This window comes from Ammospiza caudacuta, chromosome 7 (genome assembly GCF_027887145.1).
Source record: "Ammospiza caudacuta isolate bAmmCau1 chromosome 7, bAmmCau1.pri, whole genome shotgun sequence".
In the NCBI taxonomy this organism is placed as follows: domain Eukaryota; kingdom Metazoa; phylum Chordata; class Aves; order Passeriformes; family Passerellidae; genus Ammospiza; species Ammospiza caudacuta.
In genome coordinates this window covers 27,737,762-27,764,982 of record NC_080599.1, presented here as the reverse complement: position 1 = coordinate 27,764,982, position 27,221 = coordinate 27,737,762, and the positions used below count along the sequence as shown (strand labels likewise).

General features: G+C 41.2%; 1 protein-coding gene across 2 annotated transcripts; it reads right to left on the bottom strand.

The window, feature by feature from the left end:
* Positions 1 to 23: 23 nt before the first annotated feature.
* WDR47 (WD repeat domain 47) lies at positions 24 to 26,274 on the bottom strand. 2 transcript variants are annotated; one of them, XM_058808426.1, is made up of 15 exons: positions 26,080 to 26,274; positions 20,195 to 20,361; positions 18,527 to 18,610; positions 17,898 to 17,982; positions 15,526 to 16,328; positions 13,100 to 13,226; positions 10,386 to 10,564; positions 10,041 to 10,295; positions 9,281 to 9,356; positions 7,914 to 8,071; positions 5,173 to 5,342; positions 4,202 to 4,372; positions 3,787 to 3,918; positions 2,075 to 2,293; positions 24 to 1,422 (listed from the first exon to the last, which is right to left on the bottom strand). In XM_058808426.1, the coding sequence occupies exons 2-15, from the start codon at positions 20,350 to 20,352 to the stop codon at positions 1,280 to 1,282; spliced, it is 2,760 nt and encodes a 919-aa protein (XP_058664409.1). In that variant the 5' UTR covers positions 20,353 to 20,361; positions 26,080 to 26,274; the 3' UTR covers positions 24 to 1,279. The 2 variants fall into 2 exon arrangements, with proteins under 2 accessions (XP_058664409.1, XP_058664410.1); XM_058808427.1 differs by having other exon boundaries at positions 13,100 to 13,223.
* Between the last annotated feature and the right edge of the window lie 947 nt (positions 26,275 to 27,221).

Here is a 27,221-nt window from a genome sequence, read left to right as displayed (position 1 = left end):
TTAAAAATAACAGATGAAAGAGGTGCAGGTGTTGGAGGTCTTTATTGAGATTATAGCACAGATACACTTCTATAGTTACCTTTCCACTTTTATACGATAGTTAAAAATGCTTGCTACAGTGCACATATAATTTAGTAACCAAGAGAATCCAAAATGTAACTGCAGTTCAAATAAATAAATAACCTAAAGTTTAAGGTTTATATTTCAAAAAGTAAAAGGAACTGTACAATATGAAAATATAACAATACATAAACATTAGATTCTAAAGTTTTGTAGAAATAAACTGCAATCTCCCATACATAAACAGTGCAAGAAATAAAATTCAGATAAGCTTCTGAACTGGGAATTTAAACAATTCTTAAATTATCATGCAGACATAGCATTTTAAGCCATGCTGGTTTGTATTACAGCATTAATGGTATCCCTTTTACTTGAAAAATTGATAGCCATTAAGCTCACTGTGACAACTTCTGCCAATCCACTCTTTTCTACAGTACATTATACACAGAGGTATTCTGTTGCATTCAAAAAGTAAAATATTACATGTTTCTACTGAAAAAAGTCAATATTTTACTTTTCCCCCTCCAACATGTTAGCTGGTTCAAAATAATGTCATGTAGTAAAAACAGCAACATTTTTGCCAGGTTAGATGAAAAGAAAGAAAAACCCCCACTATATAATGGACCATAATCAAGAAGTGGTTACTACTTAGCCAACCTTTAAAGTTCAGATTTTTTTTTTTTTTACTAAAAACGTTGAAACTATGGAGATGTTATCAAGGTATGAGCTCTTGTTTAAAAGTGATGAATACAATAAACCTGAAAAAACAGTGGAAGTAGTTTTTCTTTCATGTGTGTGTGTAACTAGTTACATACAGACTTGATTAAAGTGTTCCTCAACTTAAGTTTCTATACAAAATTCTCATTGAGGCAAAGAACAAGGAATGCAATTAATACCAAACTGTAAACACATCATTCATGTTACTCTGAGTGCACATCAACAACAGAAGAGTTCTCCTCATAGACTTTGGCAACAAGACTACAATAGGTCACAGCAGCATGAGTTCAACATGGAAGACTGGAAGCACTGCAAAAGAATATACTAAAAACACCAAGACCTCCTAGAAACCAGAAAAATCAGTGACAGGTGTCCCTCCTCTTGGTAAGACACTCTCCTGCTCAACTGCTGCTCTCTCAAAGGCTCATTATTATTACTTGTTTGGACAGTTCCATAGTCTCGGTCTCTGTGCTTTAGCTGCATAGTTGCCTTTGTTTGCACTCTAACCATTGTAGGTCCAAAGGGTTACAGTTCTGTCTGCAGAAGATGACAAGAAGGAAAGATCTTGTGTGTGCCACCTGCACTGAATAACTTTGTCCTTGTGCTCCCCTACCACCATCAGAGGAAGCTGCTTCGTCAGGTCCCCTGTGAAGAGGAACAGAAATCATTACTCATGCCATGAATCCATATCCCAGCCCTCGGGTGGAGGGTCTTTTTTAAACCACTTTGCTTACTTAAAGCTTGCATCTGTATTTCACCTTATGAAGCCCACTTGAGTCCCTTTTCTCTCACACACACGTTGAGCATAACAAAAGGCTCCAGTGTTTCAATTTTTAGGCCTCACTGGATGAAGTACAACTTAAAAATACAGATCTCCACCGTTTTTACACAAGGTGATTAAAATTTAATGGTCCAAGAGAATCAAGTCAATTAGACATACCCGATATCTTTCCTATTCTTAACTTATCCCGATAAAAATGAGAATCACTATACTTGTTAGGGCTTTTTAAAAGGCTCAATCTTATGAATACTGTCTGAAAGCAATGGCTATTAACACCAGGCAAGAGTGTTAATCAGTGGTTTTACTGTAATGAGACCGTCACCCCAAACCAAGATTCAGTTCACAGCCACACAACTCAGCCCATTTCCACCAGACACAACCACATACATACACACCCAACCTTTCAAAGCTCTACCATTTTTCCCCCTTTCCAAGTAAAACCTGATCCTTGAGCCAAGTCCTCAACTCCAGCGTGAAAAGAACAGGAACCAGCCTGTGACGCTGTGGCTGCGTTACCTTGCAGGTCTGTCACCTTGATCTTCATGTCGTAGGAGCCGGTGAGCAGGTAGTGCGCGCCGGGCGAGAAGCGGACGGAGCGCACGTCGCTGCCGTGCGGGTGGTAGCTCTGCACCATGCGGCCGCCGCGGATGTCGTACAGCATGCAGCTCGAGTCCTCCTGGCCCGTGGCCAGCAGCCTGCCGCTGGGATCCACCGCCACCGAGGCCACCGCACTGCCTGCAGGCCCACAGACACCCCACGGCACAGTGAGCTGCAAACTGCCACATTTCTTTTTTTTTTTTTAACACAAGAACATGCATTGCAAAACAACACCGAAAGCTGGCCTCAAATTTAAGGTGATGCTGGCGGTTGGGTTTCTTTCTTCTTTACTTAGAGAACTTTTTCCCGTAAGTTGCTAGGAAATTAACTACTGGGTACTTATGGGTACTTAAGAAAAACAAAAGAAGTGGCCAAGGTGGGGAGAGGAGTGCAGCATCTGGCTACACTTCTTTTTCTCTGGGAGTTTCTCTCGGAGGGGAGGGATACAGCGGGATTTGGGGCAGGTAAAGGACGGTGCTGGCTGCGGTCTCTCTCTGTGTTTCGGAGGAGGCCAGTGGGGCCTGCGGCTTGGGGAAAGGAATTGGCTGCCTCCGCCATAACCCAGCCGGGAGCTGCCTCGCTTTTCCATATCCCTTGCCCTGCCGGGACGTCCCGCAGTTCCAGCTACTGGAAGCTGCTGCAGAGCTTCGGATACATCTTGTCCGCCACCCTGGGATTTCTGCCCATCCCTGCCGTCCCAGCTCGGTGCTCCTCAGAGCCCTACTGGGGCAGCGGGATCGGCTGCCCGGGGTTTGTGGAGCGAAGCCTCTCCTCCATGCACCCGGGGTTTGTGGAGCGAAGCCTCTCCTCCATGCACCCCTGCCGGTGGCCATCACCGCGCGCTGCCCGAGCCCGGTCACAGCGCCCCCTGCAGCCGCGGTGGGTCAGCGCACCGGGAGCAGCAGCGCCCCTGCCGGCGGCGGCCGGAACTGCACCACGGGAAAGCGCAGTCAGAGACGCGGCCCTGGGTCCCTGGCTCTGGATGCTGCTAACGACAGAGTGTTGATGTTTGCCTTGTTATACATGCTAGTAAAGAACTGTTATTCCTGTCCTGAGAGGCCCTTTATTTCAAAATTGTAATAATTCGGAGGGAGGGAGTTTACATTCTCCATTCCAAGGGAAGCTCTTGCCTAGTGGACAATCTGTCTTTCAAACCAAGACAGATGAACATACCCAGCTAAAAATAATAAAGATTTTATGGTTCAGCACTAAAACCCCATAAGCCATAATTCACACTTGAATCAGTATTAAAGCTGCATGAGAAAGTATCTGTTCCATCACAGGAAAAAAAAAAATCAGTCTTATGAAATAATGTGCAATACTGCAAGGAATTCACCCCGGCCCCAAAAGTTTCAAGGACTTTAGATAGGTTGCTGTATTTGAATGCACTTATAAGTGTCTGTTTGAAAGTCATAAGGCAAAAGTACTACCCATCTTCTGAAAGGAAATACTACTTTAGGAACAGACAAACAAACCAACCCCACAGCTATAGATACCCTCACAGGCTCTTTCTTTAAGTTAAGCTGCCCTTCTGTGCCACAGCCTCCCCTGACATTCACTCTATGTGACCTGGACATCTTCAAAGTCTATTTTCATGCCAGGATGGTTAGAAGAATGATAGCAAGTCTTGCCTGTTCCATGAAACGTTGTTCCCACAACACGAACACAGCTTGGCACTCTCAAATCCCAAAATCTTACAGTCTTGTCTTGGGATCCAGATGCAATCATCCAGCCACTCCATGTATAAAGTGCCAAAATATGTCCTGTGAACAAGAAGACTTCTTAATTTGATTAAGCATCATTAACCCAACACTGAAACATTATAGTTGGGACTATTTTTTGCATTCAGAGACCTACAATCCCATGGAAAACCTGCATTTTACATGATCCATTGCACCAGTGTATGGCAATACCCAGCTTTGTGTCTTCTCTGGAAAGAGGTGTGCACTCTCACCATTAAATGAACAGCAAACATATTTAACAACAAACACTTTATTAGAATACAATACAGACTGAAAAGTGTGACAGAAGCCACACTGTACCTACCAGTGTGACCACTCAGGGCATGCAGGCCTTGTCCACGCTGACAATCTGTTGTGTAAATGTTACAGTCCCCTGCTCCAGCACTTATTAAAATAGCACCACCACTTTCTGGGCCTTCCATAAAAGCAAGGTCTCTGATTGTCCCATCATGCATGCTGAATTCCAAATCTGGTCCTAAAATAAATTAAAAATCAAGGAACAAAGTAAGGCATACATTGTTTGTTAGTGCTGTGCTCTTTAAAGCAGCTACAGAGATCATACAGAGTATTTTAAGCAAGAGTGAACACATAGCTGTGCACTTCAGTACAGAACACACCATTTCAGTTACTACAGTTCAAATGAAATCTCCAAGAATCTTGGGTTTGGCTTGAGCTTCATACTTTCTAAAGCTTTGGCAAAATGTACATTGATCAACCATCACCACTGCCAACTGCAGGCAAGGTTTCTTACAGAGTACATTTATTTCTTTTTGTAAACTCTGGTGTACTCAAAAGGTTTTCTTTGCCAGGAGGAAAAGATCATTGAGAGCACTGCACTACAAAGGACAAGGCAGACTAAGTTCAAAACAGAAAAGGAAAGAGCCACATGCAACATATTGATTGGAAGGGGTGGGCATGGAATGTTAGCTTTTGCTAGGACAGAAACCTTTTTAAGATAGATGAGAAGAGAGAAGTAGGTAAGAGAAAAGGGAACTAGGAGTGGAAATAAATTCTTAGTGACAACCATGCTCTAGAAGTGGGTAAGAACATCTGGTTGTTTTACTGTTTTACTGTGGGGAGGAATTTGCCAAGAGATAGAACAATAGCAGAGTCCTGCAAAATGAAACCAAAACACAGTCACCCAACCCAAACAAAAGCCCAAAGATAATTTTAAACCTCTCAGTGGTTCATTGCTGGATAGAGACTACAGTAAAAAGGAAAAGAGACTGCATTAAAATATTGGAATAATATACAACTGAATATACAACACAGTACCTGTTGCATTACAAGTTTCTGCATTAAAAGGCAGCACTTTCACATATTTATCATTAGAACCAGTAGCTAACAGCTGTCCACAGGGACTCCAGGCTACACAGTAGATTGATCCTTTATGATGCTTATTCCTCTTGAAGCGAACTACAGGTTGTTTAGGAGTATTATAAGCACTGGCAAAAGAAAAAAAACCCCAAACATCATATTTCTTTTTATTTATAAGGGAAACAAAGTATTTTAAAATGAAGATATTATTTTTCTGTTATTTTGGGTAATATGAAATTCATATGACTACTTGCACTGAAACATATGCATGTGATCAAAGACAAAAGGATCTTCTCATTTTCCAAATTTTCCCTCATCTTCCCATTCTATCTGTGGCTGAACATGCAAAAAGAACTCACCCAGTCTGTTCATCTGTAAAGGGTCGATACAGATAAACTATAGTAATTACCAGCTAAAAATAGGACAACAGCAAAAATAGGACAACAAAGCATTATCCCCAGAGTCCAAAACTGGTGTGAATTTTCTCTACATCCTTCATATGTGAACAACTTAATTCTATGACCACTTTTGAATATGCACAAGTTCAATTAAGCAGCTGTAGGCCAAGCCTGTGCAAGAAAAACAGATTTACCACTCTACATAAATGTAAAAACCCTGACAGCATCTAAATATATCATAGATAATTATTTGTAGAACCATATCAGCTTTACACACTGCTGAAATAAAAGCAACAGTCCCAGTAATTTATATTTCCTTGATTGCAATCAATTACCTTCCTACAATGCTCTTTTTCTGCTCTCACAGCAGGAAGAAATCAAGTACTTAACATAAAGTATTGCAGTATCCATCTCCATATCAGTCCAGTAACATCAACAGGAGAAATTCAACAAATTAAATTGGTATTGAAAAAGTTCATAAACTTTATAATAAATACTTGAACAGAAGAGGCAGAGAGAAAAGACAGAAGACAATCTCCAAAGTTTTTCAAGAAGCTTGGATGATTAACATCACTTTAGTAAAGAATACTAAAGTAAACCCACATGGCAGCTAATTTTATTTTGCCAGAGAGGAAATCCATTACAGATTAGTATAAATCAGGATCATTCAACACACTGCAGAGCTCCCTAAATGGCCTAATGCCTGATCTCACAGAGGATCACTGACTCTCCCAGAACATGGGAGCACCTACTCAGGTCAGAGATCACATGTTGCCAATCCACTGCATGGAAGCACCGTGATTATTTGAGCAACATTTGCAGAACTGTAACATGTATTTATCAGTGTTTAACTTTAAGGTGTGCAAAAACCCCCACACTACTATTACACCTTTAGAGAACAGAAAAAATCCAACTCCAAACCAACCTATCTTGAATAATTCATCAGTTTGAAGGACAAGTAAAAAAAAATTTAAGAGGCCCAACAGAGCTTCAAAGAAGAACTATTCTACACAACCTCTTAGCAAAGTACATAATTTTGAATGCTGTCTAGACCCATGTTGTTACAAGGATTAGAATATCTTTAAGATAATGTAATCTCTTTGCTGACTTGTAATTCCCATGATGAAGTATTTTAGGCAAAGTGTAAGCACAGTTAAAATCAACAATAAGTGGAAGAAATACAAGTTCAGAATCAAGGAAATCTCAGTATTCCTTTCATGTCCAGATGCCCTGTGTCTCTTGTCACATCCAATCATGCACTGCCAGTACAGACTAAGGCTGCTGAGTTGCTCCAGCCTTTCCCAACAAGCAGAATAAGCAGCTGTGCAGGAGCCAACATGCTTTGCACTGCTTACCAGTCAAGAGGCTGTTTGGGCTTCAAGCCCAGTAAGCTGCCTTGTATTAGGTAATAGAAATTCCTTTTTTTTTTGTTGTGTCAAACATTGCTCATAAATATTTTGAAATTAAACTTCAAAGGGTACCTTACTGATGATATTTGAGAAAAAGAAAAAATCAGATTACTTTTTGAACACTTTGGAAGCCTGAACATCAGTCCTAAAGTGGGAAGATATTCCAGATAAAATCACTGTGTGTACTCCTTATAAAAAAGTTTTAGATGCTTGCACTTCTCCCCTCCTCCAAGAAAATAACGTAAGTGAAGCAGAATTAAGGAGACTGTTAATTGATGTGATATTTCTTTTCATTTATGTTTTCCCCATTCTATTAAAAATGGGTGGAAACTAAAATACAGGTTCACAGTAAACCACAAATGGTGCTTTTTCAGTCAAGGAACCAATATACGTAGAAAACAATGTTTAGAGTAAAAGCAGGCCAACAGACACGCTCTGGCAAGTTTTCCTGTAGAAGTCAGGAAGATACAACTTTCTTTACTGTAAAGTCTGTCCTCCTGCCAGAAACTGAATCTTGTGAAGCTCAGCTTGTGCTGGCTTGGGAACTGACACATGCCTTCTCCCACTGCTACAGCTGGAATATCAACACCACAGGCCAACCAGCAAACTCAAAAAAGCTCAGCTGCTGGGACAAAAAAAAAAAATTTTATAAGGAAAAGCATGGTCTTGTGACAATACATCTTGTAAATAATAGAGAGCAAAGAAGCAGCCCACAAATATACAAATACTTCAGCACATTATCTTATTTTTGCTTAGCAGTTCAGGATTCCAAGGACAGCACTGCTGTATTTATGACAATAAAATAAAGATATTAAATGTACAGGTATCAGTAGCTGCAGAAGAAAGAAGTGCTATGATACAGAAAAATAAATTATTATATTAGCTTTCTTACCTTGGGTCAATTACTTCTGGATAGGCACAAACTCTCAAAGTTTTAGAGTTGGAACCAACAGCATATAAACTCCCACTGGGATGAAAGGCTACAGCTCTGACAGCTTGTGTGTCTTCTAGAGTATTAATGCAAATAAACTGCTTTTTTGATTTGTCATCCTGTGTAGAAGGATAACAGTAAAATTAGGTTCTTCTGTGTAAAACTGGACATTTAAACTAGGTGTGGCTGCTTTGTGGAATAATGTAAAGCTACTGTAGCCAAGTATTAACAAGTAGCAGCACAGCAGGCTGGATCACTCAAAGCACAGTTCTGTAAGCAATGTCTACTCCAAGTCCAAGAATGCTCTTGAAGCTCTTTTCTTCAACTGACTTTTACAGATAACATTAATTAGTATTTCTCATCCTCCCTCCAGACTTCCACCTGCTTTTGTTTTTCTAAACAGCCCACCTCAGATGGGCAATACTAGTTTATTTCTGTGTAAACCATTTGATCTGTGTAAAACTTGTGAGGGGAACAAAGCTGCCTTTTTACCGAAAACAGTCCAAATCAAACAGTGTCTAAACCAAACATTAATATTAAACATAGAATCAGATTTTCACCCTGTATCACAAAGTTATCATTAGATTATGCTAAGCTTTATTACATCATCCTCTTAGTGACTTTTATGACCAATTTTCTAAGATTAGGATTTTTATTAATGCAGAAACTTTAGAATGTACTTATTGCAGTTATTTTCCTATTAACTATTCCCCTGGTTTTCCAGACCATACTGACTGCAGTACAACACTCAAAGTTGTAACCTGGAAAACACAAAACAATGGTTGTAACATCTGCTGTACAAGGAGAAGCTGAAAGAACTGGTATTGCTTGGCCTTGAGATCAGAAGAGGTTTTCAGGGTGTGCATGTGTACATCTCACCAGTGCACACAAATATGGGACTGGGGGAGTGAAGAAGACAGAGCAGGACTCTTCTCAGTGGTACCCAGTGAAAGGGCCAGAGGCAATGAACACCAAATAAAGTAAAACAAATTCCACTTCAACTTTTTTGGCGTTTTAAAAACACTGTGAGGGTGGTCAGACACAGGATGAGGTAGCCCACAAAGGCTGGAAAACATCCTCCATCCTTGGAGAGACTCAAAGCCCAACTGCACCCAGCCCCAAGCATCCTGCTCTATTGACCCTCTTCTGAGAAGTGCATTTGGATTCAATCTCCAGATGTCCCTTCCCATCTCAATGGTTCTGTGACTGTAGGCACTGCACCAACCAAAATTCATTCTAAATATCTCTCAACAGTAAGAGGATGTCACACTGAGGATTAGGTACTGAATCTTTTGATAACACAAATGGTAAAAGACATGAAAACTCACCTCATCACCTCGTGTCCGGGATAAATTCCCTGAAGAGTCTTCTGACTGTGGCTGAGAGACGGCATGCTCTGATGCACTGGGATTTGGTGAAGTGTTTAACATCACACGACAAAACAACAAGAGCAGGGACAGATTTTTTGGTAAGTATTATTCAGACTAAAGTCACAGTTTCAGTCATTCCCAGAACTGATTAATTTGTGTGAAGTGTTATACAGTCTGAATCATTACCATTAAACTATTACAAGGGACAGCCCTTTTTGCAGCAAAGGCTGCAAGCACTGAACAAGTAAACTCGAGTTAAAAATATTTTTCATTCTATAACATACATATGTATAGATACAACATGTACACAAGAGAGGTGGAAGAATTACTGTTTCTTTCAGGTCAGCACTACTTTTAGTTAACAGAACAAATTCAGTTCCCATTCTGCCCTACTTCCCCCTTCATCTAGTTTGTATTTCATAAAAAAAGCTCCTAGAAACTTAGAGTTTCAGAAACAAACAAGAACTAAACACCTAAGATGGAATAAAAAGTCCAAAATTAAAAACAAGGATAAAATGTAAGCAATAATAACCACTATTCCTCATGAATGCTGCTAAAAAAAAAAAAATACTTCATAACCCTACATAAATATTTAGAATACACTGATCATACCCCTATTCAATGACAAATTAACCTGATAGCTAGATAAATGCAAACAGCTCTCCCACAATGCAAGCAGAAGGGTATTTCCAGCCCTGAATGCTCTCCAGCAGCTCACCTTTGACTCCCCTGTACAGGTGACTCTTCAGGAAAGGGAATCTGATTAGCTGACCCACACTTGCGAGGAGTGCTGGTATTCAGGTTTGGGCTGTCAGCTATCCTCTGGCTGCCATCTGAAGGTGCTGATGTGAAGTTACTGGCTGCATTGGTAGATGCAATCCCTTTGCTCCCATTACATTGCTGGCTGAGTGTTTGTACATCATTTCCAAGACTGTCCATACCCATATTTAATTCTCCTAGTTTCTGGATAGATCTGATAACAAATGACAAGTTAAAAAACCCAAGGTCATAAAGAGAGCTCACAGAGGGATATGGGTGAGTAGAAGAATGAAACTCCCCCAACCTGTTAAGAAACTGTTCAGTAAGGTTTTGTTGCTGGTCAGCTCCATCTTCTTGATGGACTCCTCCCTCCAACAACATCTGCTGGTACAACTGTCTCTGCTGCTCCTTCTGCTCCAAGTGCTGCTGGTACCGCAGTCTCTGCCTGTAGTACTCCTGGAACTGCTCTGTGGAGTCACGGAGCTAAAAAGAAATGGGAGTCACAGATGGAACTGAAATAGCTACTTGTGGTATTTAACATAAATATTTACTTTCTGCTTCAGTATTTCAACACAGGTATCAAAAAGCCAGGAGATTCATCTCTGAGGAGTGATGATTTTATTCTTCCTTAAAGTCAGACACAATTTACATATTAAAAAGAGAAAGCACTTCACTGCTGAAGCAGTCCTGCCTTTATAGCAGTCCTTATAGCTCTGAAGGAGACTGCTCTTTCCTACAACATTTTAAAAGTATCACTTAAGATCAAAAAAGTGATTGAAAATTGAAAACCCAGAAAACTATGTAAATCATACTCTCATTACAAATTTAGTATCTTCTGCCATGTTGATACCTCCCCACCATGAATCTGCAGACCCATTTTACCTCTCCCTGCAGCAGGGGTCTATCCAAGTGTTACATTTTACTTTTGAAACTGGAGCCTGTTTTAACTCTAAAAATTCTTTACTTTCTGGACCAAGCCAACACTTGAACTTCCTTTTTCATAGCTTTTCCTCCTTTACATGCTGTCTTTAGCTTCCCACACTGCCAGCTGTCTAGGACTTGCTGCCTTCTGCATTCCTAAACCTCATTTTTCTTTTGCTTTTCTGCTAACAGCTGAGAACAAGATAAAAATGAACAAACAGAAGACTAAAAACACTTTAGTCCAAGGCCAGATTATCTACACTGAACTGCCCTATGTTTTCTAAAGAAAAAAAACAAACTGCATATTTACATAATAGAAAAAACCATAAAAATACTGATAGGAAAAAATAGCAACAGTAAAAAAAAACCTTGCATGGGTTTTTTGTTTGTTTTCTGGAGTGACAGCTTTGTCATTCATGATTTAAAATTATACAAGGGCATTCTCATAACTTTGCATTAGTTCAGACAATTCATACACATTCTGTCTTTGTAACAGCCTTTGTATTTCTTCTACTAACAATTATTAACAGCACTTGCATTATGATTTTTTGTTCTCTGACAATTTTTTAAACATATAATGGATTTCCTAGTACTGCTGCATTTGCAAAATATTTACCACCTTAGGTTTCCCATGGTGAATACTTACAATTCAGAAACTCCAAATTATTGACAGAAGTCAAAAGTATTTCTTTTCTCTACTTGAAATTCATTAACTATTCCCCATTCCTTGGGTGATCATCCTAAACAAGTATATTCTTGTCTATTCTTCTTTCCACGACTGATACTTATGTGTTACAATTTTATTCAATCTTTTGATCTTTTGTGTTCTGTGCCACTATTTCCCAACTAACATACAAAACTAAAATATATTGCTTAGAAGCTCTATTCTATAAACTCTGGCTTCTGAATCAGCCTCTACAGGAACACATCAAAAACAAAGCTCTGAAAAGAAACTTTAATTTCTTACGCCTACAGGTATATACATACACCACTATGATGTAGAAAACAACACAAGATGAAATTGCACCAGGTACTGCATTTATTTCTACTTGTGTGTAACAGCCTGGCCAACATCTTCACCACAGCACCTCCTGTCCTCATTCTCTCCTACAAATTCTTCATCTGTTTTACTGTTTTTTCCCCTCCTGAAGCCTGCCCTGTTCTATACCCAGCTAAGCTCTTCCTTCCCTTCCAGCATGCATACAAAACAGCACTGCAGCAGAAGTGGCTCCAAGTCCTTGAGGGGAGTGAAGTCCTCAAATGTGGAGGACTTTGTTAATCTTACAGACCCCACTGCCTCACTCAAGTACCCAGAGCCTACCAGAACACAGTCCTGGCAAAGCTAGGCTGGTTTTCAGTCCCACATAGAGGTTCAATAAGCTAATGCAAAGTTTACCTACAATTCAAACTTGAATATGTAAACAGAACAGACAGCACACTCAATGCCATTTTTCACTACCAAATACAGAGACTGGTATTTAAGTGCAAAAATAATAGAATAGGTAACTGTTTTAATTGCTTCCTTCACTTACCCCATATTGCTATTAAGGAAAAAAAAGAGAAAAAAGATAGTCAAGGCACAGGCCTTCAAAGATGAATTCAAAAAATGCTATTGGATTCTGAATAGCAAAGATGGGAATTGCCCAATTTTAATTTCTCTATGTTCTAGACAACAACCAATGCAGGATGACCTACAAAACGTAGTGTTAACACCTAAAATTACAAGGTACATGCAGGATTTCTCACTTGAACATGAAGAGGAGGCTTAAGCACTGTTTAACACAATCTAACATTGTTGGCTTTTTTTCTCCCTTCCTTTTAAAGATATACACAACAGTTTAGCTGGACTGCTGATGTGACAAGGCACTCTAATCAGCTGCATTACAAACTCCAATGACAGCAGAACTTTATACAATAGGGGGACAAAAAGTAGTAGTTTATTTTACAAGATGCAATATGGCATTTTTACTATAGTAAAAACAAGATTCAAAGCAACTCATTGTCATGCATGAAGTTCTCAACACAAAGGCAAATCATTATGAAGTGATCAGAACCCAGCTGAAAGGGCCTCATTATTTTTAAACAAACAAGCACTACCTCATTTTTCTCTTGTTTGGCTGATCCCTGACTCTGTGCTGCATTGAGAGGTTCATTCTCTGGAGCTGAGCTCTGGCACGAGGTCTCACTGCCAATGGGATGCTGGGGCTCCACAGGAGTATCACTTCTCGCAGCAACATGGAAAAGAACACATGCTTAACTGAGAAAAATTCACAGTAGAAAATCAAGTGCAGAAAGATAATATTCTAGAGTAAGATCTGGTAACACAAGCATGCAAACTACTTAAGTCACAGCAAACTGAAGATACTGCTTAGGAAAAAAATGCCACTTGCAATGTGTTACACTACAGAAAATGAACTCCCCGACAAACAAAAAGTACAGTCAGTTTCCAAAAAGCCTTACTGCCATAGCACACCCCAATTTCATTTTTTATCCCTACATTTGAATTCTGCATCTTTAAATAAGTTACTCAAAATTTTCAATTTCAAAACAATTATATGCACAAAATGCATCTGATATGAGACTAAACTCTTCCCAAAGGTATGAGCTTAATCACCACTACCAATCTAAACTGAACCTAATATCCATGGATGCTTAACACCCATCCACTTGAACATTCCTGAAAGTGCAAGGTAGAAAATGTTTATATTGCTTTTGCTTTTCTTGTGTTGCAAGTATTTCTGCATGACACTCTTTCTTAAATGGTTTGGCAATCAATCAGCAGATGTGCAGAACACATTAGAAGCCTAGGATGCCCATCTTCAGTTTTGTCAACTTAAAGTCCTCTACTAAGTGACTTGGAGCAAAGGTTTTTTAGAAGTTATTTTAAACTTTTTTGGTACCTCTGTACAATAACAGAAGTAACTCAGCTGACAGAAAGACAATTGCTTAATGAACTCAATTATAAAAGAAATACAACATTTCTGTCATGTGCAAGAGGAAGCAAGAGCCAGAGTTACAGAAAGCTCAGCTTCCACCCTTGCAAATACTACCATTTAGGCTGGACACTTCACCTGAAGTTGGATTTTTGTCTGAAAAATGTAATGCCTTCTTGAAAACTACGGGTCTGGCTCTATAGTTCTAATCCTTTAATTCTGACCTCTAATCCTAGCTTTCAAGAGATGTATTATTAATAAAAAAACATGTTACAAACTATAAATATCACATGAAAAGACCTACATAAAGAGCTGCAGCAATTAATCATCTTCTTTAGCCTGCACAATGATGTTATTTGTGCAGAATTAATCCAGTACTCCAATATTGAAAAGGGAATTAAAAACCTCTCAAGAATCAGTTTTAACACTGGACCTTGGTCTACTCACACTGATAAGGTTTGCCATAGATCAGTAATCTTAGAGGGTTCACCATAAACTAGTATCTTCTGGAGGTACTTACATTACTATATTTCCATTATCACTGGAATTGACATCAGTTTGGCAGTGTTTGTTTCCTTTTTACCAAGTTTAATTACAGCTGCTCTTTACCATAACACAACATACGGAATATTGCTCCAAGGCAAAACTAATAGAGACACCAGCTGTGGCCTGGATTGATCCCCACAGCCCCAAATGTCATCTGCTGGCCACTGCACCCAAGTGCAGGGCCAGTTACCCATCTGGTCCTCTAAGAGGCCAAAAAAGCTGGCAGCTGCTTTCTGGGGAAGTTTGAGTACAACCATTAGAAAGGGACAGAACTGCTGATCAAAAGAAAGACCAGGCAGAAACATGAAGATAAACTCAGCTGATAAGTACCATTTTTCCCAGTTATCAGGACATTCTTTCAAAAGCCAGTTTACAAGTCTACATTTCATTAAAGAACTTATTAATAGCATAACTATCTCAAAGTCCAATACAAAAACATAATAGAAAAACCATTCAGCTGCCTTACTCATCTTTGGTTTAAAAAACAGGAAGTAAATATTACAGCTGAGCTACTATTGTAAGAATTTAAGTGATACAGGAATGCTACAACAATAGCATATTGTCATTTCCCCCAACTTCACTGGGATATGGAAATTGCTCAAGTATACTTAAGTAACTAATTTACAGTGTCAGGACCAAAATTATTTATCAAGACTTGAGGACAGAACGCAATGGAGAAAGATGGGAGTTAGAGCTATTTCACTGTGTCCACTGACTTATCTGGAATGGAAGAACACAGTAATACTGAACACAAACTCTAGCTGGACCTCATTACATACTCAGAGCATATCTGTGCTCTGTGCTAGGAAACTTTAAGAAGGCCCAAACGGAATACATAAGGCTCAAACCCAAATACGAAAATCTATTTAGAACATAAAAGCACAAGGAAGAAAATGACCTCTATACAGAGTTTAATTACAACAGAATTTAAACAACCAAATTATGTTTCAATGTTACAATTATGTTCAGAGTTACAGTGCAGGTAAGCACACAGCAACAGTGCAACATAAGCCAAGGTACAAACAGAGCTCTAGCTGCACTTACCGCTCTGGGGACTCCTCAAAAATGCTGTGACATTCAGTATTCTCAAGCATGAGACTCCTGCTGAGATTCTGTACTCCAGGGTAATGGAAGTTAGCGAAGGAGTGTGACATGGGAGAAGTTTTGGTCCCGAGGTCGGTGACCCGCTTGTCATGGTTGGTCAGCCCACACGAGAGCCCATCCAGGGCAGGGTTTAAGGAGCGCGTCATGTAAGCGTCCGCTGACTGAGGCCGGCGCATGGGGGATGATGGATAAGGAGACAGTTTGCTGATAAGAGGTGTCAGAAGGTCAGCATAGGCAGCTTTTGTGGGCTTGAGGAGTTTATCAACGTGAATATTAAGCATCTTTTGTTCAAAAGCACAAGAAAACACTGTAGCTGGCAGATTCTGCAGCCACGATAATAAGCTGAGGTCCAAGTCATCACAGCCATTACCACACAAGAGATCAATGCCCAGCAATACTTCACTTTCTGTGATTTCTTCTCCTGTAGCTTTACTCTGACAGAATTCCACACAACATTCGTAAAGCAATCCCTTCATCACAAGCTGAAACAAGCGATTGTTGCTTGCTTTGAAGCCGGCCTCGCTCAGTTTCCTGTCTGCTGGGATGAACTCTGCCACCATGACACAGGCTTCTTCAAAGCAGTGCACCCGAGCCGTGCTGGGATTCCAGTCCTTGAACTCGGCGTGGTTGGTGAGGCGGGGCAGCGTCAGCAGCAGGCACAGTTTGCTGTAGTCTTCCTTAGAGGGACAATACTCCTCCAGCGCGTGCAGGCACTGCACGGCCTCTCGCATGGTGAATTCCAGCTAGGGAGAAATAACACAAACAAGGGAAAAACCCTTCAAGAACAGGCAGCAACAGAATTCCTCTGCTATCACTTATTTATTACTGCTTACATGTTAATTTAAAAAGCAAAGAGTCTGAAATTGCTGATCCAAGTGTACAGAGAGAGACAAATTCCTAGATGCTTTGACTTCCTACAATCCCCCATCCAGTCCCATTTTTTACAGATTTATGGAATGTTTTCATGTCACTGCAGATTTGATGGGCTTAAAATTTCAAATCTGTGACTGAGCAGCTCAAATTCTATTGTAGCACAAAAGGTTACTTCCATTCTCAAAGCCAGCTGACTTATTTTCCTCTTTATTTCTATAACCTATGCCAGTAGCTTTTAATAAAAGCCTTGTAGATTGCTCTAGTTTCCAGTGATTAGCAGCTTTTATACTGAGATTTTCTCTTCTTCTATCAAAAATGTTAAAAAGTTCAAAGAGCTCTCAGAAGACAAGACCTCCAAATGAATAGAGGGCTTTATTACAAAGCCTGTTGATAGCTAAGAGCCAAGAACCAGGTTAAATACACAAAACCAGACATTTTTAGTTACATAGATTTAAAAACCAGTAAAAATACCCACTTACCCATGTTACCTAGACACTGCAATACTTTGACCCACACCACACCAACATATTTGGTAACAACAAAATAAGGAACACTAATCTGATTTTTCCCCTCCACTGCTATCCCAGTAACAGTATATGGATCAAGAGATCAAAGGACTAGTACTCCTCCCATTTACAACCAGAAAAATAGATTTACTTCTAACTTTCTCTACTCTGTCAAGAAAAAACCCTGAAGTACATAATGGGACAGAATTAAAATCAATTCAGTCTGGAAAACAAAATCACTTGTCTTAAAACTACTATCGTTCTTAATTTTTAATTTCATAACATTTTTGTCTTAGAAATTTGGTATTATTGTGCTGTCAGCGTGAATGAAAAACTGTAACTAATTTCCCAATCTGCACACCTTCTTTGCCAGCTTGAATTAATGTCTCTTTCCATATAAAAACCTTAAGTCCACAACTCCTGCTGTTTGCAATTTAACATAAGGAGTCCTTTGTGAACACATCTGCTCCCTCAAAAAACCAATTCTGACCTTTCTCTCCAAAACAAACCAAAATTAAGCATATAATTCATTCAAACTTTCATCTGACTGAAATTACCACAATAAATTGCTGTGATTCTGAGACCTGCTTCAGAATATTTCTGGGGGGAAAAAAGTATGAAAAAGAAGAGCCCCGTACTTTAGCACAATGGCCTAAAGTAAATGTGAGGGTCAGGACTACAGACACAGCATATGGTCATTGATCTATCTGCAAAGCTTCAAGCAACCCTTTTATGTACAACTGTATTTGACATCAGGGAGCCACACTCACTTGCAAAGAATACTAATTACTTTATCCAGTATTTATGAAACCATTTGGTAATAGCTAAAATTTGTGTATTTAATTGTGGGAGCTTCTGTCCTGCCTTTAATCAGACTGATCTCAAGAGATTTTCTGACTACAAAAAAATCCCCAAACCAGAGGCAATTCTTACATGCTGAGGCTCATCTTCTGCTGACATTGCATTGTTCACACATAAGGCTTCCAAGAACTTCTGCTTCATAATAATGTAACGAAACCTGCAGGTGAGAAGAGAAATACTACATATATCTTGCTCCAGAGTAGTTAAACATTATTCTAGAGACAAGCAGGCTGTTTTACATTGAATTTCTGAGTTAGGCACAGCTATTGTCATGACAAGGAACTCTGATATGAATTTTAAAAAATTGGTAACCACAACATTTTTTTTAAACAGGAATTTTTTTTTTCCATAAGTGCTTTCAGAAATACTCTATTACAACTATCAGAGGGCTAATTAGAAAAAAAAAACAAGTATAGTAATCATATTATTTCTTGAATAGAAGTATGACAGAGCATCTATTAAAAGGTTGTGCAACATGCATCATCTTCCTAAAGTGTATGGCACATGACAACCCATTACAGAATGTGTGCATGTATTTTAAGTACAAGTTTAAAAACACAGGCACAGCACACAGGCTAGAAAAAAACCCACTGAAAACTAACGTGAAAAACTCATCACCACCATTATCATAGACAATACTCAGAAATCCACGTGTTTTCCAAAACTCAAAAAACTGAATTCTGACATACATTCCATTTTACCTTTTCTTGTCGAATTTTTCCATACATTCAAGGGGCTGAATAAACTGAAGAACCTCATCCCACTGGCCATCAAGAATCAATTGCCTAGTAAAAGAAAGGATCATTCCTTGAATGTCACTGGACAAGAACATCCCTTTTCCAAGTAAGATGCTCATTTAAATACAAAACAATAATTTAAATACACAACAGGTCATCAATCTGCTTTGAAAAGTCAATGTTTTGCATAGGTACCAAAATAAATTTTTAGTAACACTAAGAGCATAATCCAAGTCTGTTCTCAATATTTTGAAAAAAAATAACTGCATACTACAAGGACAAATATTAAGCACTTTTAAAGGCACATAAAAAAAAGACAAAATGGTCCTGTGTCTCCTGCTTTACCTGTTATTCTTATTAAAAAAAAAACAACAAAGGGCCTTCCTTGAAGAGTTTGAATAAAGGCATCATTTCAATGAATACATCCAAGTTAATGAAAGAGAACTCAGAAATGAGTTCATTTGAATTGTATAAATACTGCTGGGGCTATTTTATGAAGGGAATGGGAAAACGAAAAACTCCCATATTAAGCATGTAAAAGGAAGAGCTTGGCAGGAAAGGAAGGGTGCCAGCACAGGAGCTCCAACTCCAGGATCAGTGGGCTGGACTGCAGAGGTAGAGCAGCTCACGCCCTCCTATCACACAGAGCTCTTATTAAAGGCCCAGGCCTACAAGGGAAAGATGAGTTTCTACAACTAAGCTAACAATGAAACAAAAAAAAAGTTGGATTAATAACTTGATCCTTTCTGCAATTCTTCTTTAATTTCATTTTAGTCCAGTATTTGTAATTTTAATGAAAAGGGAAGAGAGGTGAGGTTTGTTCAGTCATAAAATGTAATTTTAAATGTTTCAAGATCAGCTGGATAAGTTACTTTCTCATGCTTCAATATTATTAAGTACCTTTGGCATGAACAGAAAACATCAAAAAACAGAAAACATCAAAAAAACTACTGTGACTGTATACTGATTGTTTTTAATAATATTGAGGGCAATATCCTCTATGGTAAATTGCACCAACCCTCATGTCTTGATGATAATATATACTCCTTTCATGTTGATAAATTTAAGATAAATCTACGTGTTATTTTGAAATGTACCTAATATTTTTAGGGAAACGCTCTAGAAACCATTTATCCTTGATCTTAGCACTAAAATACTATAAAAACATTTTACAAGTCAATAAACCACACCTTTGGGGCCATGTGATGGGTAAGCAGATAATGGCCCATCATAGATGCAAACAGCCCTTGCTTTCCCTTCTAATTCATGCCTATAATTTCCCCCAATTTAATCTGCACTGGCACTTGTTAAGGCTCCTTCCCACTTGAATTCATTGATGTGTCAGAAAAATAACAAAGTTAAACTGAACAAGCAAACAAAAAAAATCTGTGTCAATGCATGCTACTGCTGCCCGGTCAGTGACTGCGAGTGGCTCACAGAAGGACGTCAGTGACTCCAGAGCTGGAACATACTGCAGGGCTGGGCCACAGAATGGGATCATGAAAAAGCAGGGTAAGATGAGGGCACAAGGTAAGATCTCTTGTTTAGTGGCACAGGGCTGGTGACTGAATCACAGTCCAACTCCTGGTTTTCATAAATGTGGTATTTAAGCACCAGAAACAGAAGTCCTACCTTAGGAAGAGCATGTCATCTGAAAACAAGCCATTAATGACCCCACTCTCTTTCTCAAGTGCCAGCATGCTGATGTGAAGCTTCCTTGAGTTCAGAAAATCTAGTATTAGCTTAATTATTTCAGCTTCTTTAACGTTCACTGTTTCTTCAGCTGTCATGATGGCAGCCTAAAAGGAGAGAAAGAACTTTAGCTGTTATCAATATCTTATTTTCTGCTTGGTTAGCAAATGCTGGCTACCAACAAAAATAAAAATGCAGATTTATAGGACAGAACATAGTGGCATTACAAAAATTAAACAAGATTAAGTAATTGATTTTGAGGTTGACTGTTAAGCCATAATTAAGATAGATCTACAAATGCACCTGCAACTTTTCCATTTCTGTCCTATGCATAAATAGGGGCCCAGATAAACAAATCTACCAAGAAATCAATCTTCTAGCAGTGTGAAAATATTGTGCTTACTAAGTCTGCAATATGTAAAATTTTCCTCTCTGAAATGCAAACAGTGAAGTTCAAAGAGCATAAGAGTCACTTATTATGTCATCATCTAGAGCTCTCACATATGAACTCAAATATTTCTAACACATATAAAAAGCACAGCACACTAAAAATGCCACCTCTACTTCCCTTGGCTTTGAAGTAGCCCATGACAGCTAGGCCAGGGGTTTCTATTATTCCTTCCTAAGGATGACTATTTCTGTCTATTCCCCTCCTGAAGGATCTAAAGCTGCCAGCCCAAGGTGGCCTAGGACAGGGCCTGCTGGCTGCCAGACTCTACACGCTCCCTTGCCCCCAGCTGTGTGCTCCTGGCCCTTCCTCAGCCCTCCTCACTTGTGCCACTGCAGGAGCTTTCCCACCAGCTCATGGAGCTGGCTCAGGGTTCTCATGAGCTGTCCAGCCAGCTAGACAAAGTGGGCAGAGGTAGCTGGGGCAAATAGGCTGCTTGTTTAAAGCCCCCACAGATACAAGGTCCAAGCTCCTTTGCAACACCATTCCTCCAAGGAGATGAGAACTGCAGCATGTACTCACTCCTCTTGGGAAACCTAAATTCAATTCTTCTTCTGGCTAAGTGGAATCAGGCGAGACTAAGTATGACAAAATAGAAGCTGTTGAACTTTATTTTTCAAATGGTACAAAGACTTTAGAAGTAACTCCTAAACTGATCTGCTGAGAAAGAACTGGGGATGAGGGGACAAACCCACTAACGCAGCCAATATCAGGAGCCCTAAAAAACTCGAACCAAATCCCCCCACACCTAGCAGCACTCCTGTAACTACAAGAATAGGATTTAACAACAGGAAAATTTCAGTTCAATCCCATGTTACCACTGCAAAAAGGGGCAGTGCCTCTTCTCACCTCCGCACTCACTCAGGCACTCCCAGCCCCCGAGCTGGGCTGTGCTGAGCCCGGGGCAGCTCGGGCATTGACTCACCCACGGCACACGGGCACCGGCACACGAGCACTCGCCCACGGCACACGGGCACCGGCCCGCCCCACATGGGCACAGGCCCACAGCACACGGGCACTTGTCCTGGCACAAGGAACCAGCACAGCTTTGCTCTCTGGCAGCAGCAAAGGCTGCACTGACTTCAGTGCACTCCCATCATCAGTTTAAGACCACAGAAGAAACCAGTACCAGTGAGGAACCCTCAGCAGGAGGCACCAGCCCCAGGAAGGAGGAGAGACACTGGAGCACAGTGAAAATGAATAAAGGTGGGAGGAGATGACACAGAGCAAGACAGCCACAGCAACAGGCTATAGTTCCCAGGGTCTCTCCCTTATAATTCAAAAGGGGACATCAGATTTGTTCTTAATTCCCTCATGAAATCATTCACTTATGCAGATCCAGCAACTGAAACACAGCCAGCTGTGGGCAACCCATCTTCCAAGACAACTTAAAAAATTATGCAGCCTTCATGTATCTCATGCCTGGAACTGATGTTAACAATCCATCTACCTCCTACTAGGGAAAGATGCACAGAATCTGAGTAAGTCTGAATAAGCCAAATAACACAAACACTCAGAGTATTAACAAGAAATTAGTTATTTACCAGAGAGGAAAGGAAGAGACAATTATTCCATGAAACTCCTCATTGATCACTGTAAACCAATGCCAGTGAACTTGAAGGGATACAAAACCCTAGGCCTTAATAACATGGTTTATTGCACTACTGTCTAAACCCCCAAATTTTCCATCTTCCTCACAACTGTATGCCAATTTTTCCACCTAAGTTTTTGCCAGAACATTTGACTAGCAAAGCATTTGATTATAGCAGCACAGTTTATTTTGGAACAACAGAGACCTAGTTGTGCCAGATGAAATGGCCTAACTTCTTAAAATGCCTGGGTCTGATTCTCATTTTAGTCACAGAAGACTCCAATCACCACCTATTTTGATGGGTTTCATGAAAGACACACCCAGAGACCATAAGCACACTCGCAGCTAGTAAAGGTAAAAGAAGAAATTAACCCGGATTGCAGAAAATTCTCCTGAAAGAAAGATACACACACCCACAAATCAAAATCCAGAACTTGTAGAAAGATGCTTTTCCCTTATGTTTTAACCCTATTTAAACTTCCCCTTTTGGCAACTGGATATGGATTTTTGGCCCCAGAGAAAAAATTCAACCCTACTCTTAGACACTGAAGGGGGGGGGAATCAATAGAGATTTAACCAGCAGTTTAGCATTAACATCTTAATTCACATCCTCTAAAAAAATATAAAGCATTTACACTTCTTTTTTATTATGCTTCATGACACTGGTGGTTTTTATATAAACTAATTAACCTTCTTGTCAAAAGACAAATTAAGGCTTAGGCAAAGCTATACTGAGACTCCCCATCAGAAAAAAAAAAATCAGACTAAGAATTCCTTTGAAGAAAGGAACACCAAGTCCAACTTTCTCTTCAACAGGCTCTGCTGGACACAAGTGTAAACAGGAAGCCACCCTACACAGTCTCAAAGATTGTCTTAATTATTTATATATTATACTGATGACAAAACAAGCATATTATTCAGTACTTTGATTAAAAGTGCATCTACATGCAAAATCCAGCATCTCTGAGCTGTCTTCCATTTTCCATTGTAGTTTTTAAAAAAATAAGGTTTGTCCTGAACATAAAACCTCTGTCAATTTGAACACTTCACTTACTTCATTTTCATAAATCAGGGTAAAGAATGGTTGCACCCTCCATATTTGATATAGGACAAGTAACAGCACTTTTGGGGTACAGTAAAGAAAAGTGTATTACAACATCCAGACTTAGTTTGGATACTGAACTTCTGAAAAAGTACAGTTTTTCAGAAGTACACTGATGTACTTCTGAAGTACACTGATGAGCTCCTCCATTAACAGTATTATGATAATATTCAGTGTGCATTGCCTATCAGTGCAACACAAATAGCTACAAAAGAACAGTAAACCTACTAGAGAAGATTTTCACACAGCTGATGGTTTTTAGTCTGATGAGCTCAGACTTCTCTTAAAGCATTATGCTGTCAAAATAATAAGCAGCATTTTATCATGAAATTATAAATATACACAGGCTTACACATCACCCTCTATAAAACCTATGAGGTTCTCTGACATTCAGTGATATGTCAGTATGTGTATAAATAAAAATAATAATAATTAAAAACCAAAGAACAGCAGGGAAACTCAAGATTAGAGCTCACGCTGCATCTTTGGTCCATCCCCCTGTATTGCTTTCTGCAGGCACATATGGCACACAACGTCACAATCTGATCAGCTCAAGCTCTAATACTCAAGAATGATTGAAGCACAGCATTAGCTTGAGGTATAAATGAAAGCAAATGAGAATTAGACCTAAATATTTCAGGTGCCTTGTATTAACCACATTCCTATACAACCTTTTAATCTTGCCCAGTCTTTTCAGAATGGCACTTCTCCACATCTTCCTTCCTTCTGTCCACTCCCTCTTGTCTTCTGCTATTTCTGTACTTATTTTTCTACATCAAGAAAACAAAAAAAACTTCTTGCCACAAAACTGACACATCTTTCCCTTTAACTTTAGTGAAGAAGATGTTGTTTCAACAAGCTCTTTGGAACATAACACCTAATGCTAAATCTCCCAGCTAGAGGCTTCACCCTTGTTCTGTTCTTGCTCATGTTCTAAGAACATGTCAACAGCAAGAACCCTCTCATGGTGTTAAAAGCATAAGAAAATAACTCTTAAAACATTAAACATATGTATAGCCACTTATGCATATAAATGTACTATTTCAGGAAAATGTTTATAAAGTAGAAGCATCTAAAGACAGGTAACTTAAAGAGAGACTATCTAGTGCTTTCTTAGAAGAAGTTTAAAATGCATATGCATTCATATGATAAAAATAAAAAGTAAAGTTCAATATTGAAAAAAAAGTTAAATTCTACAGTAAGCATTATTCATATGTTATTTATCAACTGAAACAAATCACTCACCAACAGCATAGAATATACATTTGGAAAACCAGGCAAGGAATATAAAGTCCCTAGCTATTCTGATATACAAGAAAAAAATATTATAGTTCAAATCTTAAGTGTCATGCTGTGAAAGCAGTAACACATTTAAAGGGACACTCAATGCCAAATTAGGAACCTTGGTTCACTGACAGCTGCGATGCAGACCCAGTATCCTGGTGAGCTATCACACAAAACCTCAGTGTGAGCAAGTCATACATATTTTAAAAGCTGGCTAGTTTGCATTAAGCTATTTCACCTTTCAAGCCACCCCACAGTCACATTTGACTCTGCTGCCCTCCCAGAGGCCACTCCAGACTTCTGGCTACACAGAGCCCACAGGGCCCTTAGGGTCCAGCCAGGCCCTGGTGGCTCCATTTCTGAAGTGCCCCCAGTCATCTTCCAGTTTTCTAGATCAGAAGAATTTACCAAAAAAAAAAAAAAAAAAAAGGAAGAAGAAGACTCTAGGACTATAGGCCCATTTTTTATCACAACTGATTCCCCAGCAGAGCTTGCTGACATCTATTTCACCCTAAATCACACAATTCATTATCTCAAATGAAATGCACTGAGCATCCTGAGTAAGGCCTTAATAGAAAACCTTCAGTAAACTTTGCACAGCTGAACTCTGAGACCTTTTTTACTCCAATATACAGCAAATCGGTGTCCTCTCACACACCAGCCTTTCCTGCCTCACACAGATTTTTCACTGGCTTGCCATCCAGTAATCCATTTTGTTCCCCAGCTTCGATCAGCTGTTGCTCTCGAGCCACCCGGTAATTCCTGTCTCACCACGCTTGGGAGGTGACCGCAGAGCCCTCAGCGTTCACCAGCCCCTGTTAGAGCACGCACACGCCTTGCCCAGCGCATTCCGCACCGCGAATGACAAAAAGGTGACATTAAATTATGCAATGCTTCACATCACAGGGAAAATATACGGCAGAAAAATAAGATACGCCAAACAACTTCCAAAGACTATATATTAACGCCTTTTGACTGTAATATCCCGCGTTGCTCCAACATTTTCTCCCCCTCCACGCGCGGATCCATAGGAAAGCCGGCTCTGCCGGGTTTACAGCAGCCGCCCCGGTCAGCGGCGCCGCGCCGAGCCCGCAGCAGCATTTCGGGAGCGTGAGCTCAGCACCAGCGGCGGGCAGGGCCGCACGGCCCCGGCGCAGGTCCCGCGGGGCACAGAGCGCTGCCCCGGCCCGCACCGCGCCCGGGCTGCCCCGGCCGGGCCACAACAAAGGGGCGGCGGCGCTCGGGCGTCGCCGGCAGCCGGGGCGATGCGCCCCCCGCGGGGGAGACACGGGCGGGCCCCGGGGCCGCGGAAGACGCCGGGCAGCGCCCACCCGGCGCCGCAGAGGCTGCGGTCCCCGCCCGCAGCCCCGCCGGCCCCCGCCCTCCGTCCCGGCGCTCACCTGCGGGGCCCCGCGGCCCGTGCGCGCCGGCACCGGCGGGGCGGGGGAGGAAGATGGCGACGGGCCCGGCTGTACGGCGGGCGGACCCGGCCCAGTACCGCACTCTGTCTGGTGCCGCTGTCGCTCCGCTTGCCTCCCGCCCGCACCGCTGCCCGCCCGGAGGCGCCCCGGGGCCCTCCCGGCGCCGCTGCTGAAGTGAAAAGCGAAAGGGGCGGGTCGGAGCCGCCCCGCCGCGGGGGCGGGAGGCAGGGAGGGACAGATGGCGGCGACGGGCGCGCTGGGCGGGGCCGCTTTGTTCGCGGCGGGGTGAACCCGCCCGCCCGGCGGCAAGGCCGCGCCCCGCGCTGAGGGAACGCGGGGCGGGGCCGCAGCTGCAGCCCGGCAAGGGCGGAGGCCCCCGCGCCACCTGCAGCCCGACCGCCCCGCGGTGCTCCTGCCTACGGGAGCGCCAGTCCCGGTTCCTGATGTCAGCTTGCGGGAGGCATTTGGGACTGTCAAGGCAGCTCGAGTTGGAAGTGGTGGCACCTTGGGTCTGGGACACATCCTGCGCCGTGTGGAATTTCAGCAGGCGGCTGCCCACTGAGGGCCTCAGGCCCCTGAACACAAAACCCTTTTCCCTGGAAAACAAAACTCGCCAGTCCAGGTCCCTGATGCCAGTTTGCAGGAGACACTACTGCACAAAGTGGGCCAGGCCGTGTTCCCAGGGCTTTCCGATCCCTCACCTGCCCTCCGACATCCCCGAGGCACCCAGCCCTCACAGCACACGGGCAGGGCAGGAGCGGCACTGCCCGTCCGTCACCGGGTTTCTGCTCTTGCGGCGTGGGCTTAAAGCTTGTTAGCAGCACCTCTCGGTACTGCGTGAGGTGCTGCAGTGTTTCAGGTCCGCCAGGGATCGTAGAAGTGTGCTTATGCTGTCATCTGCTTCTTGAGGTGTTGAGCGAAGCACACATTCTCTACAGAAATCTTATGTATACTGTGGGATACCTGCGTTTTATGAAGATGTATTCATGTATAATTTGACTTACATTTTTGTAATTGTCAAAAGATTATGGCACCTCAGAGTCATTACGGTGACTTGCTCTGTGTTTATATGTAGTGGTGAGATGTTAAAATGCATGTACAGCACTTGGACAGAGTGCTTG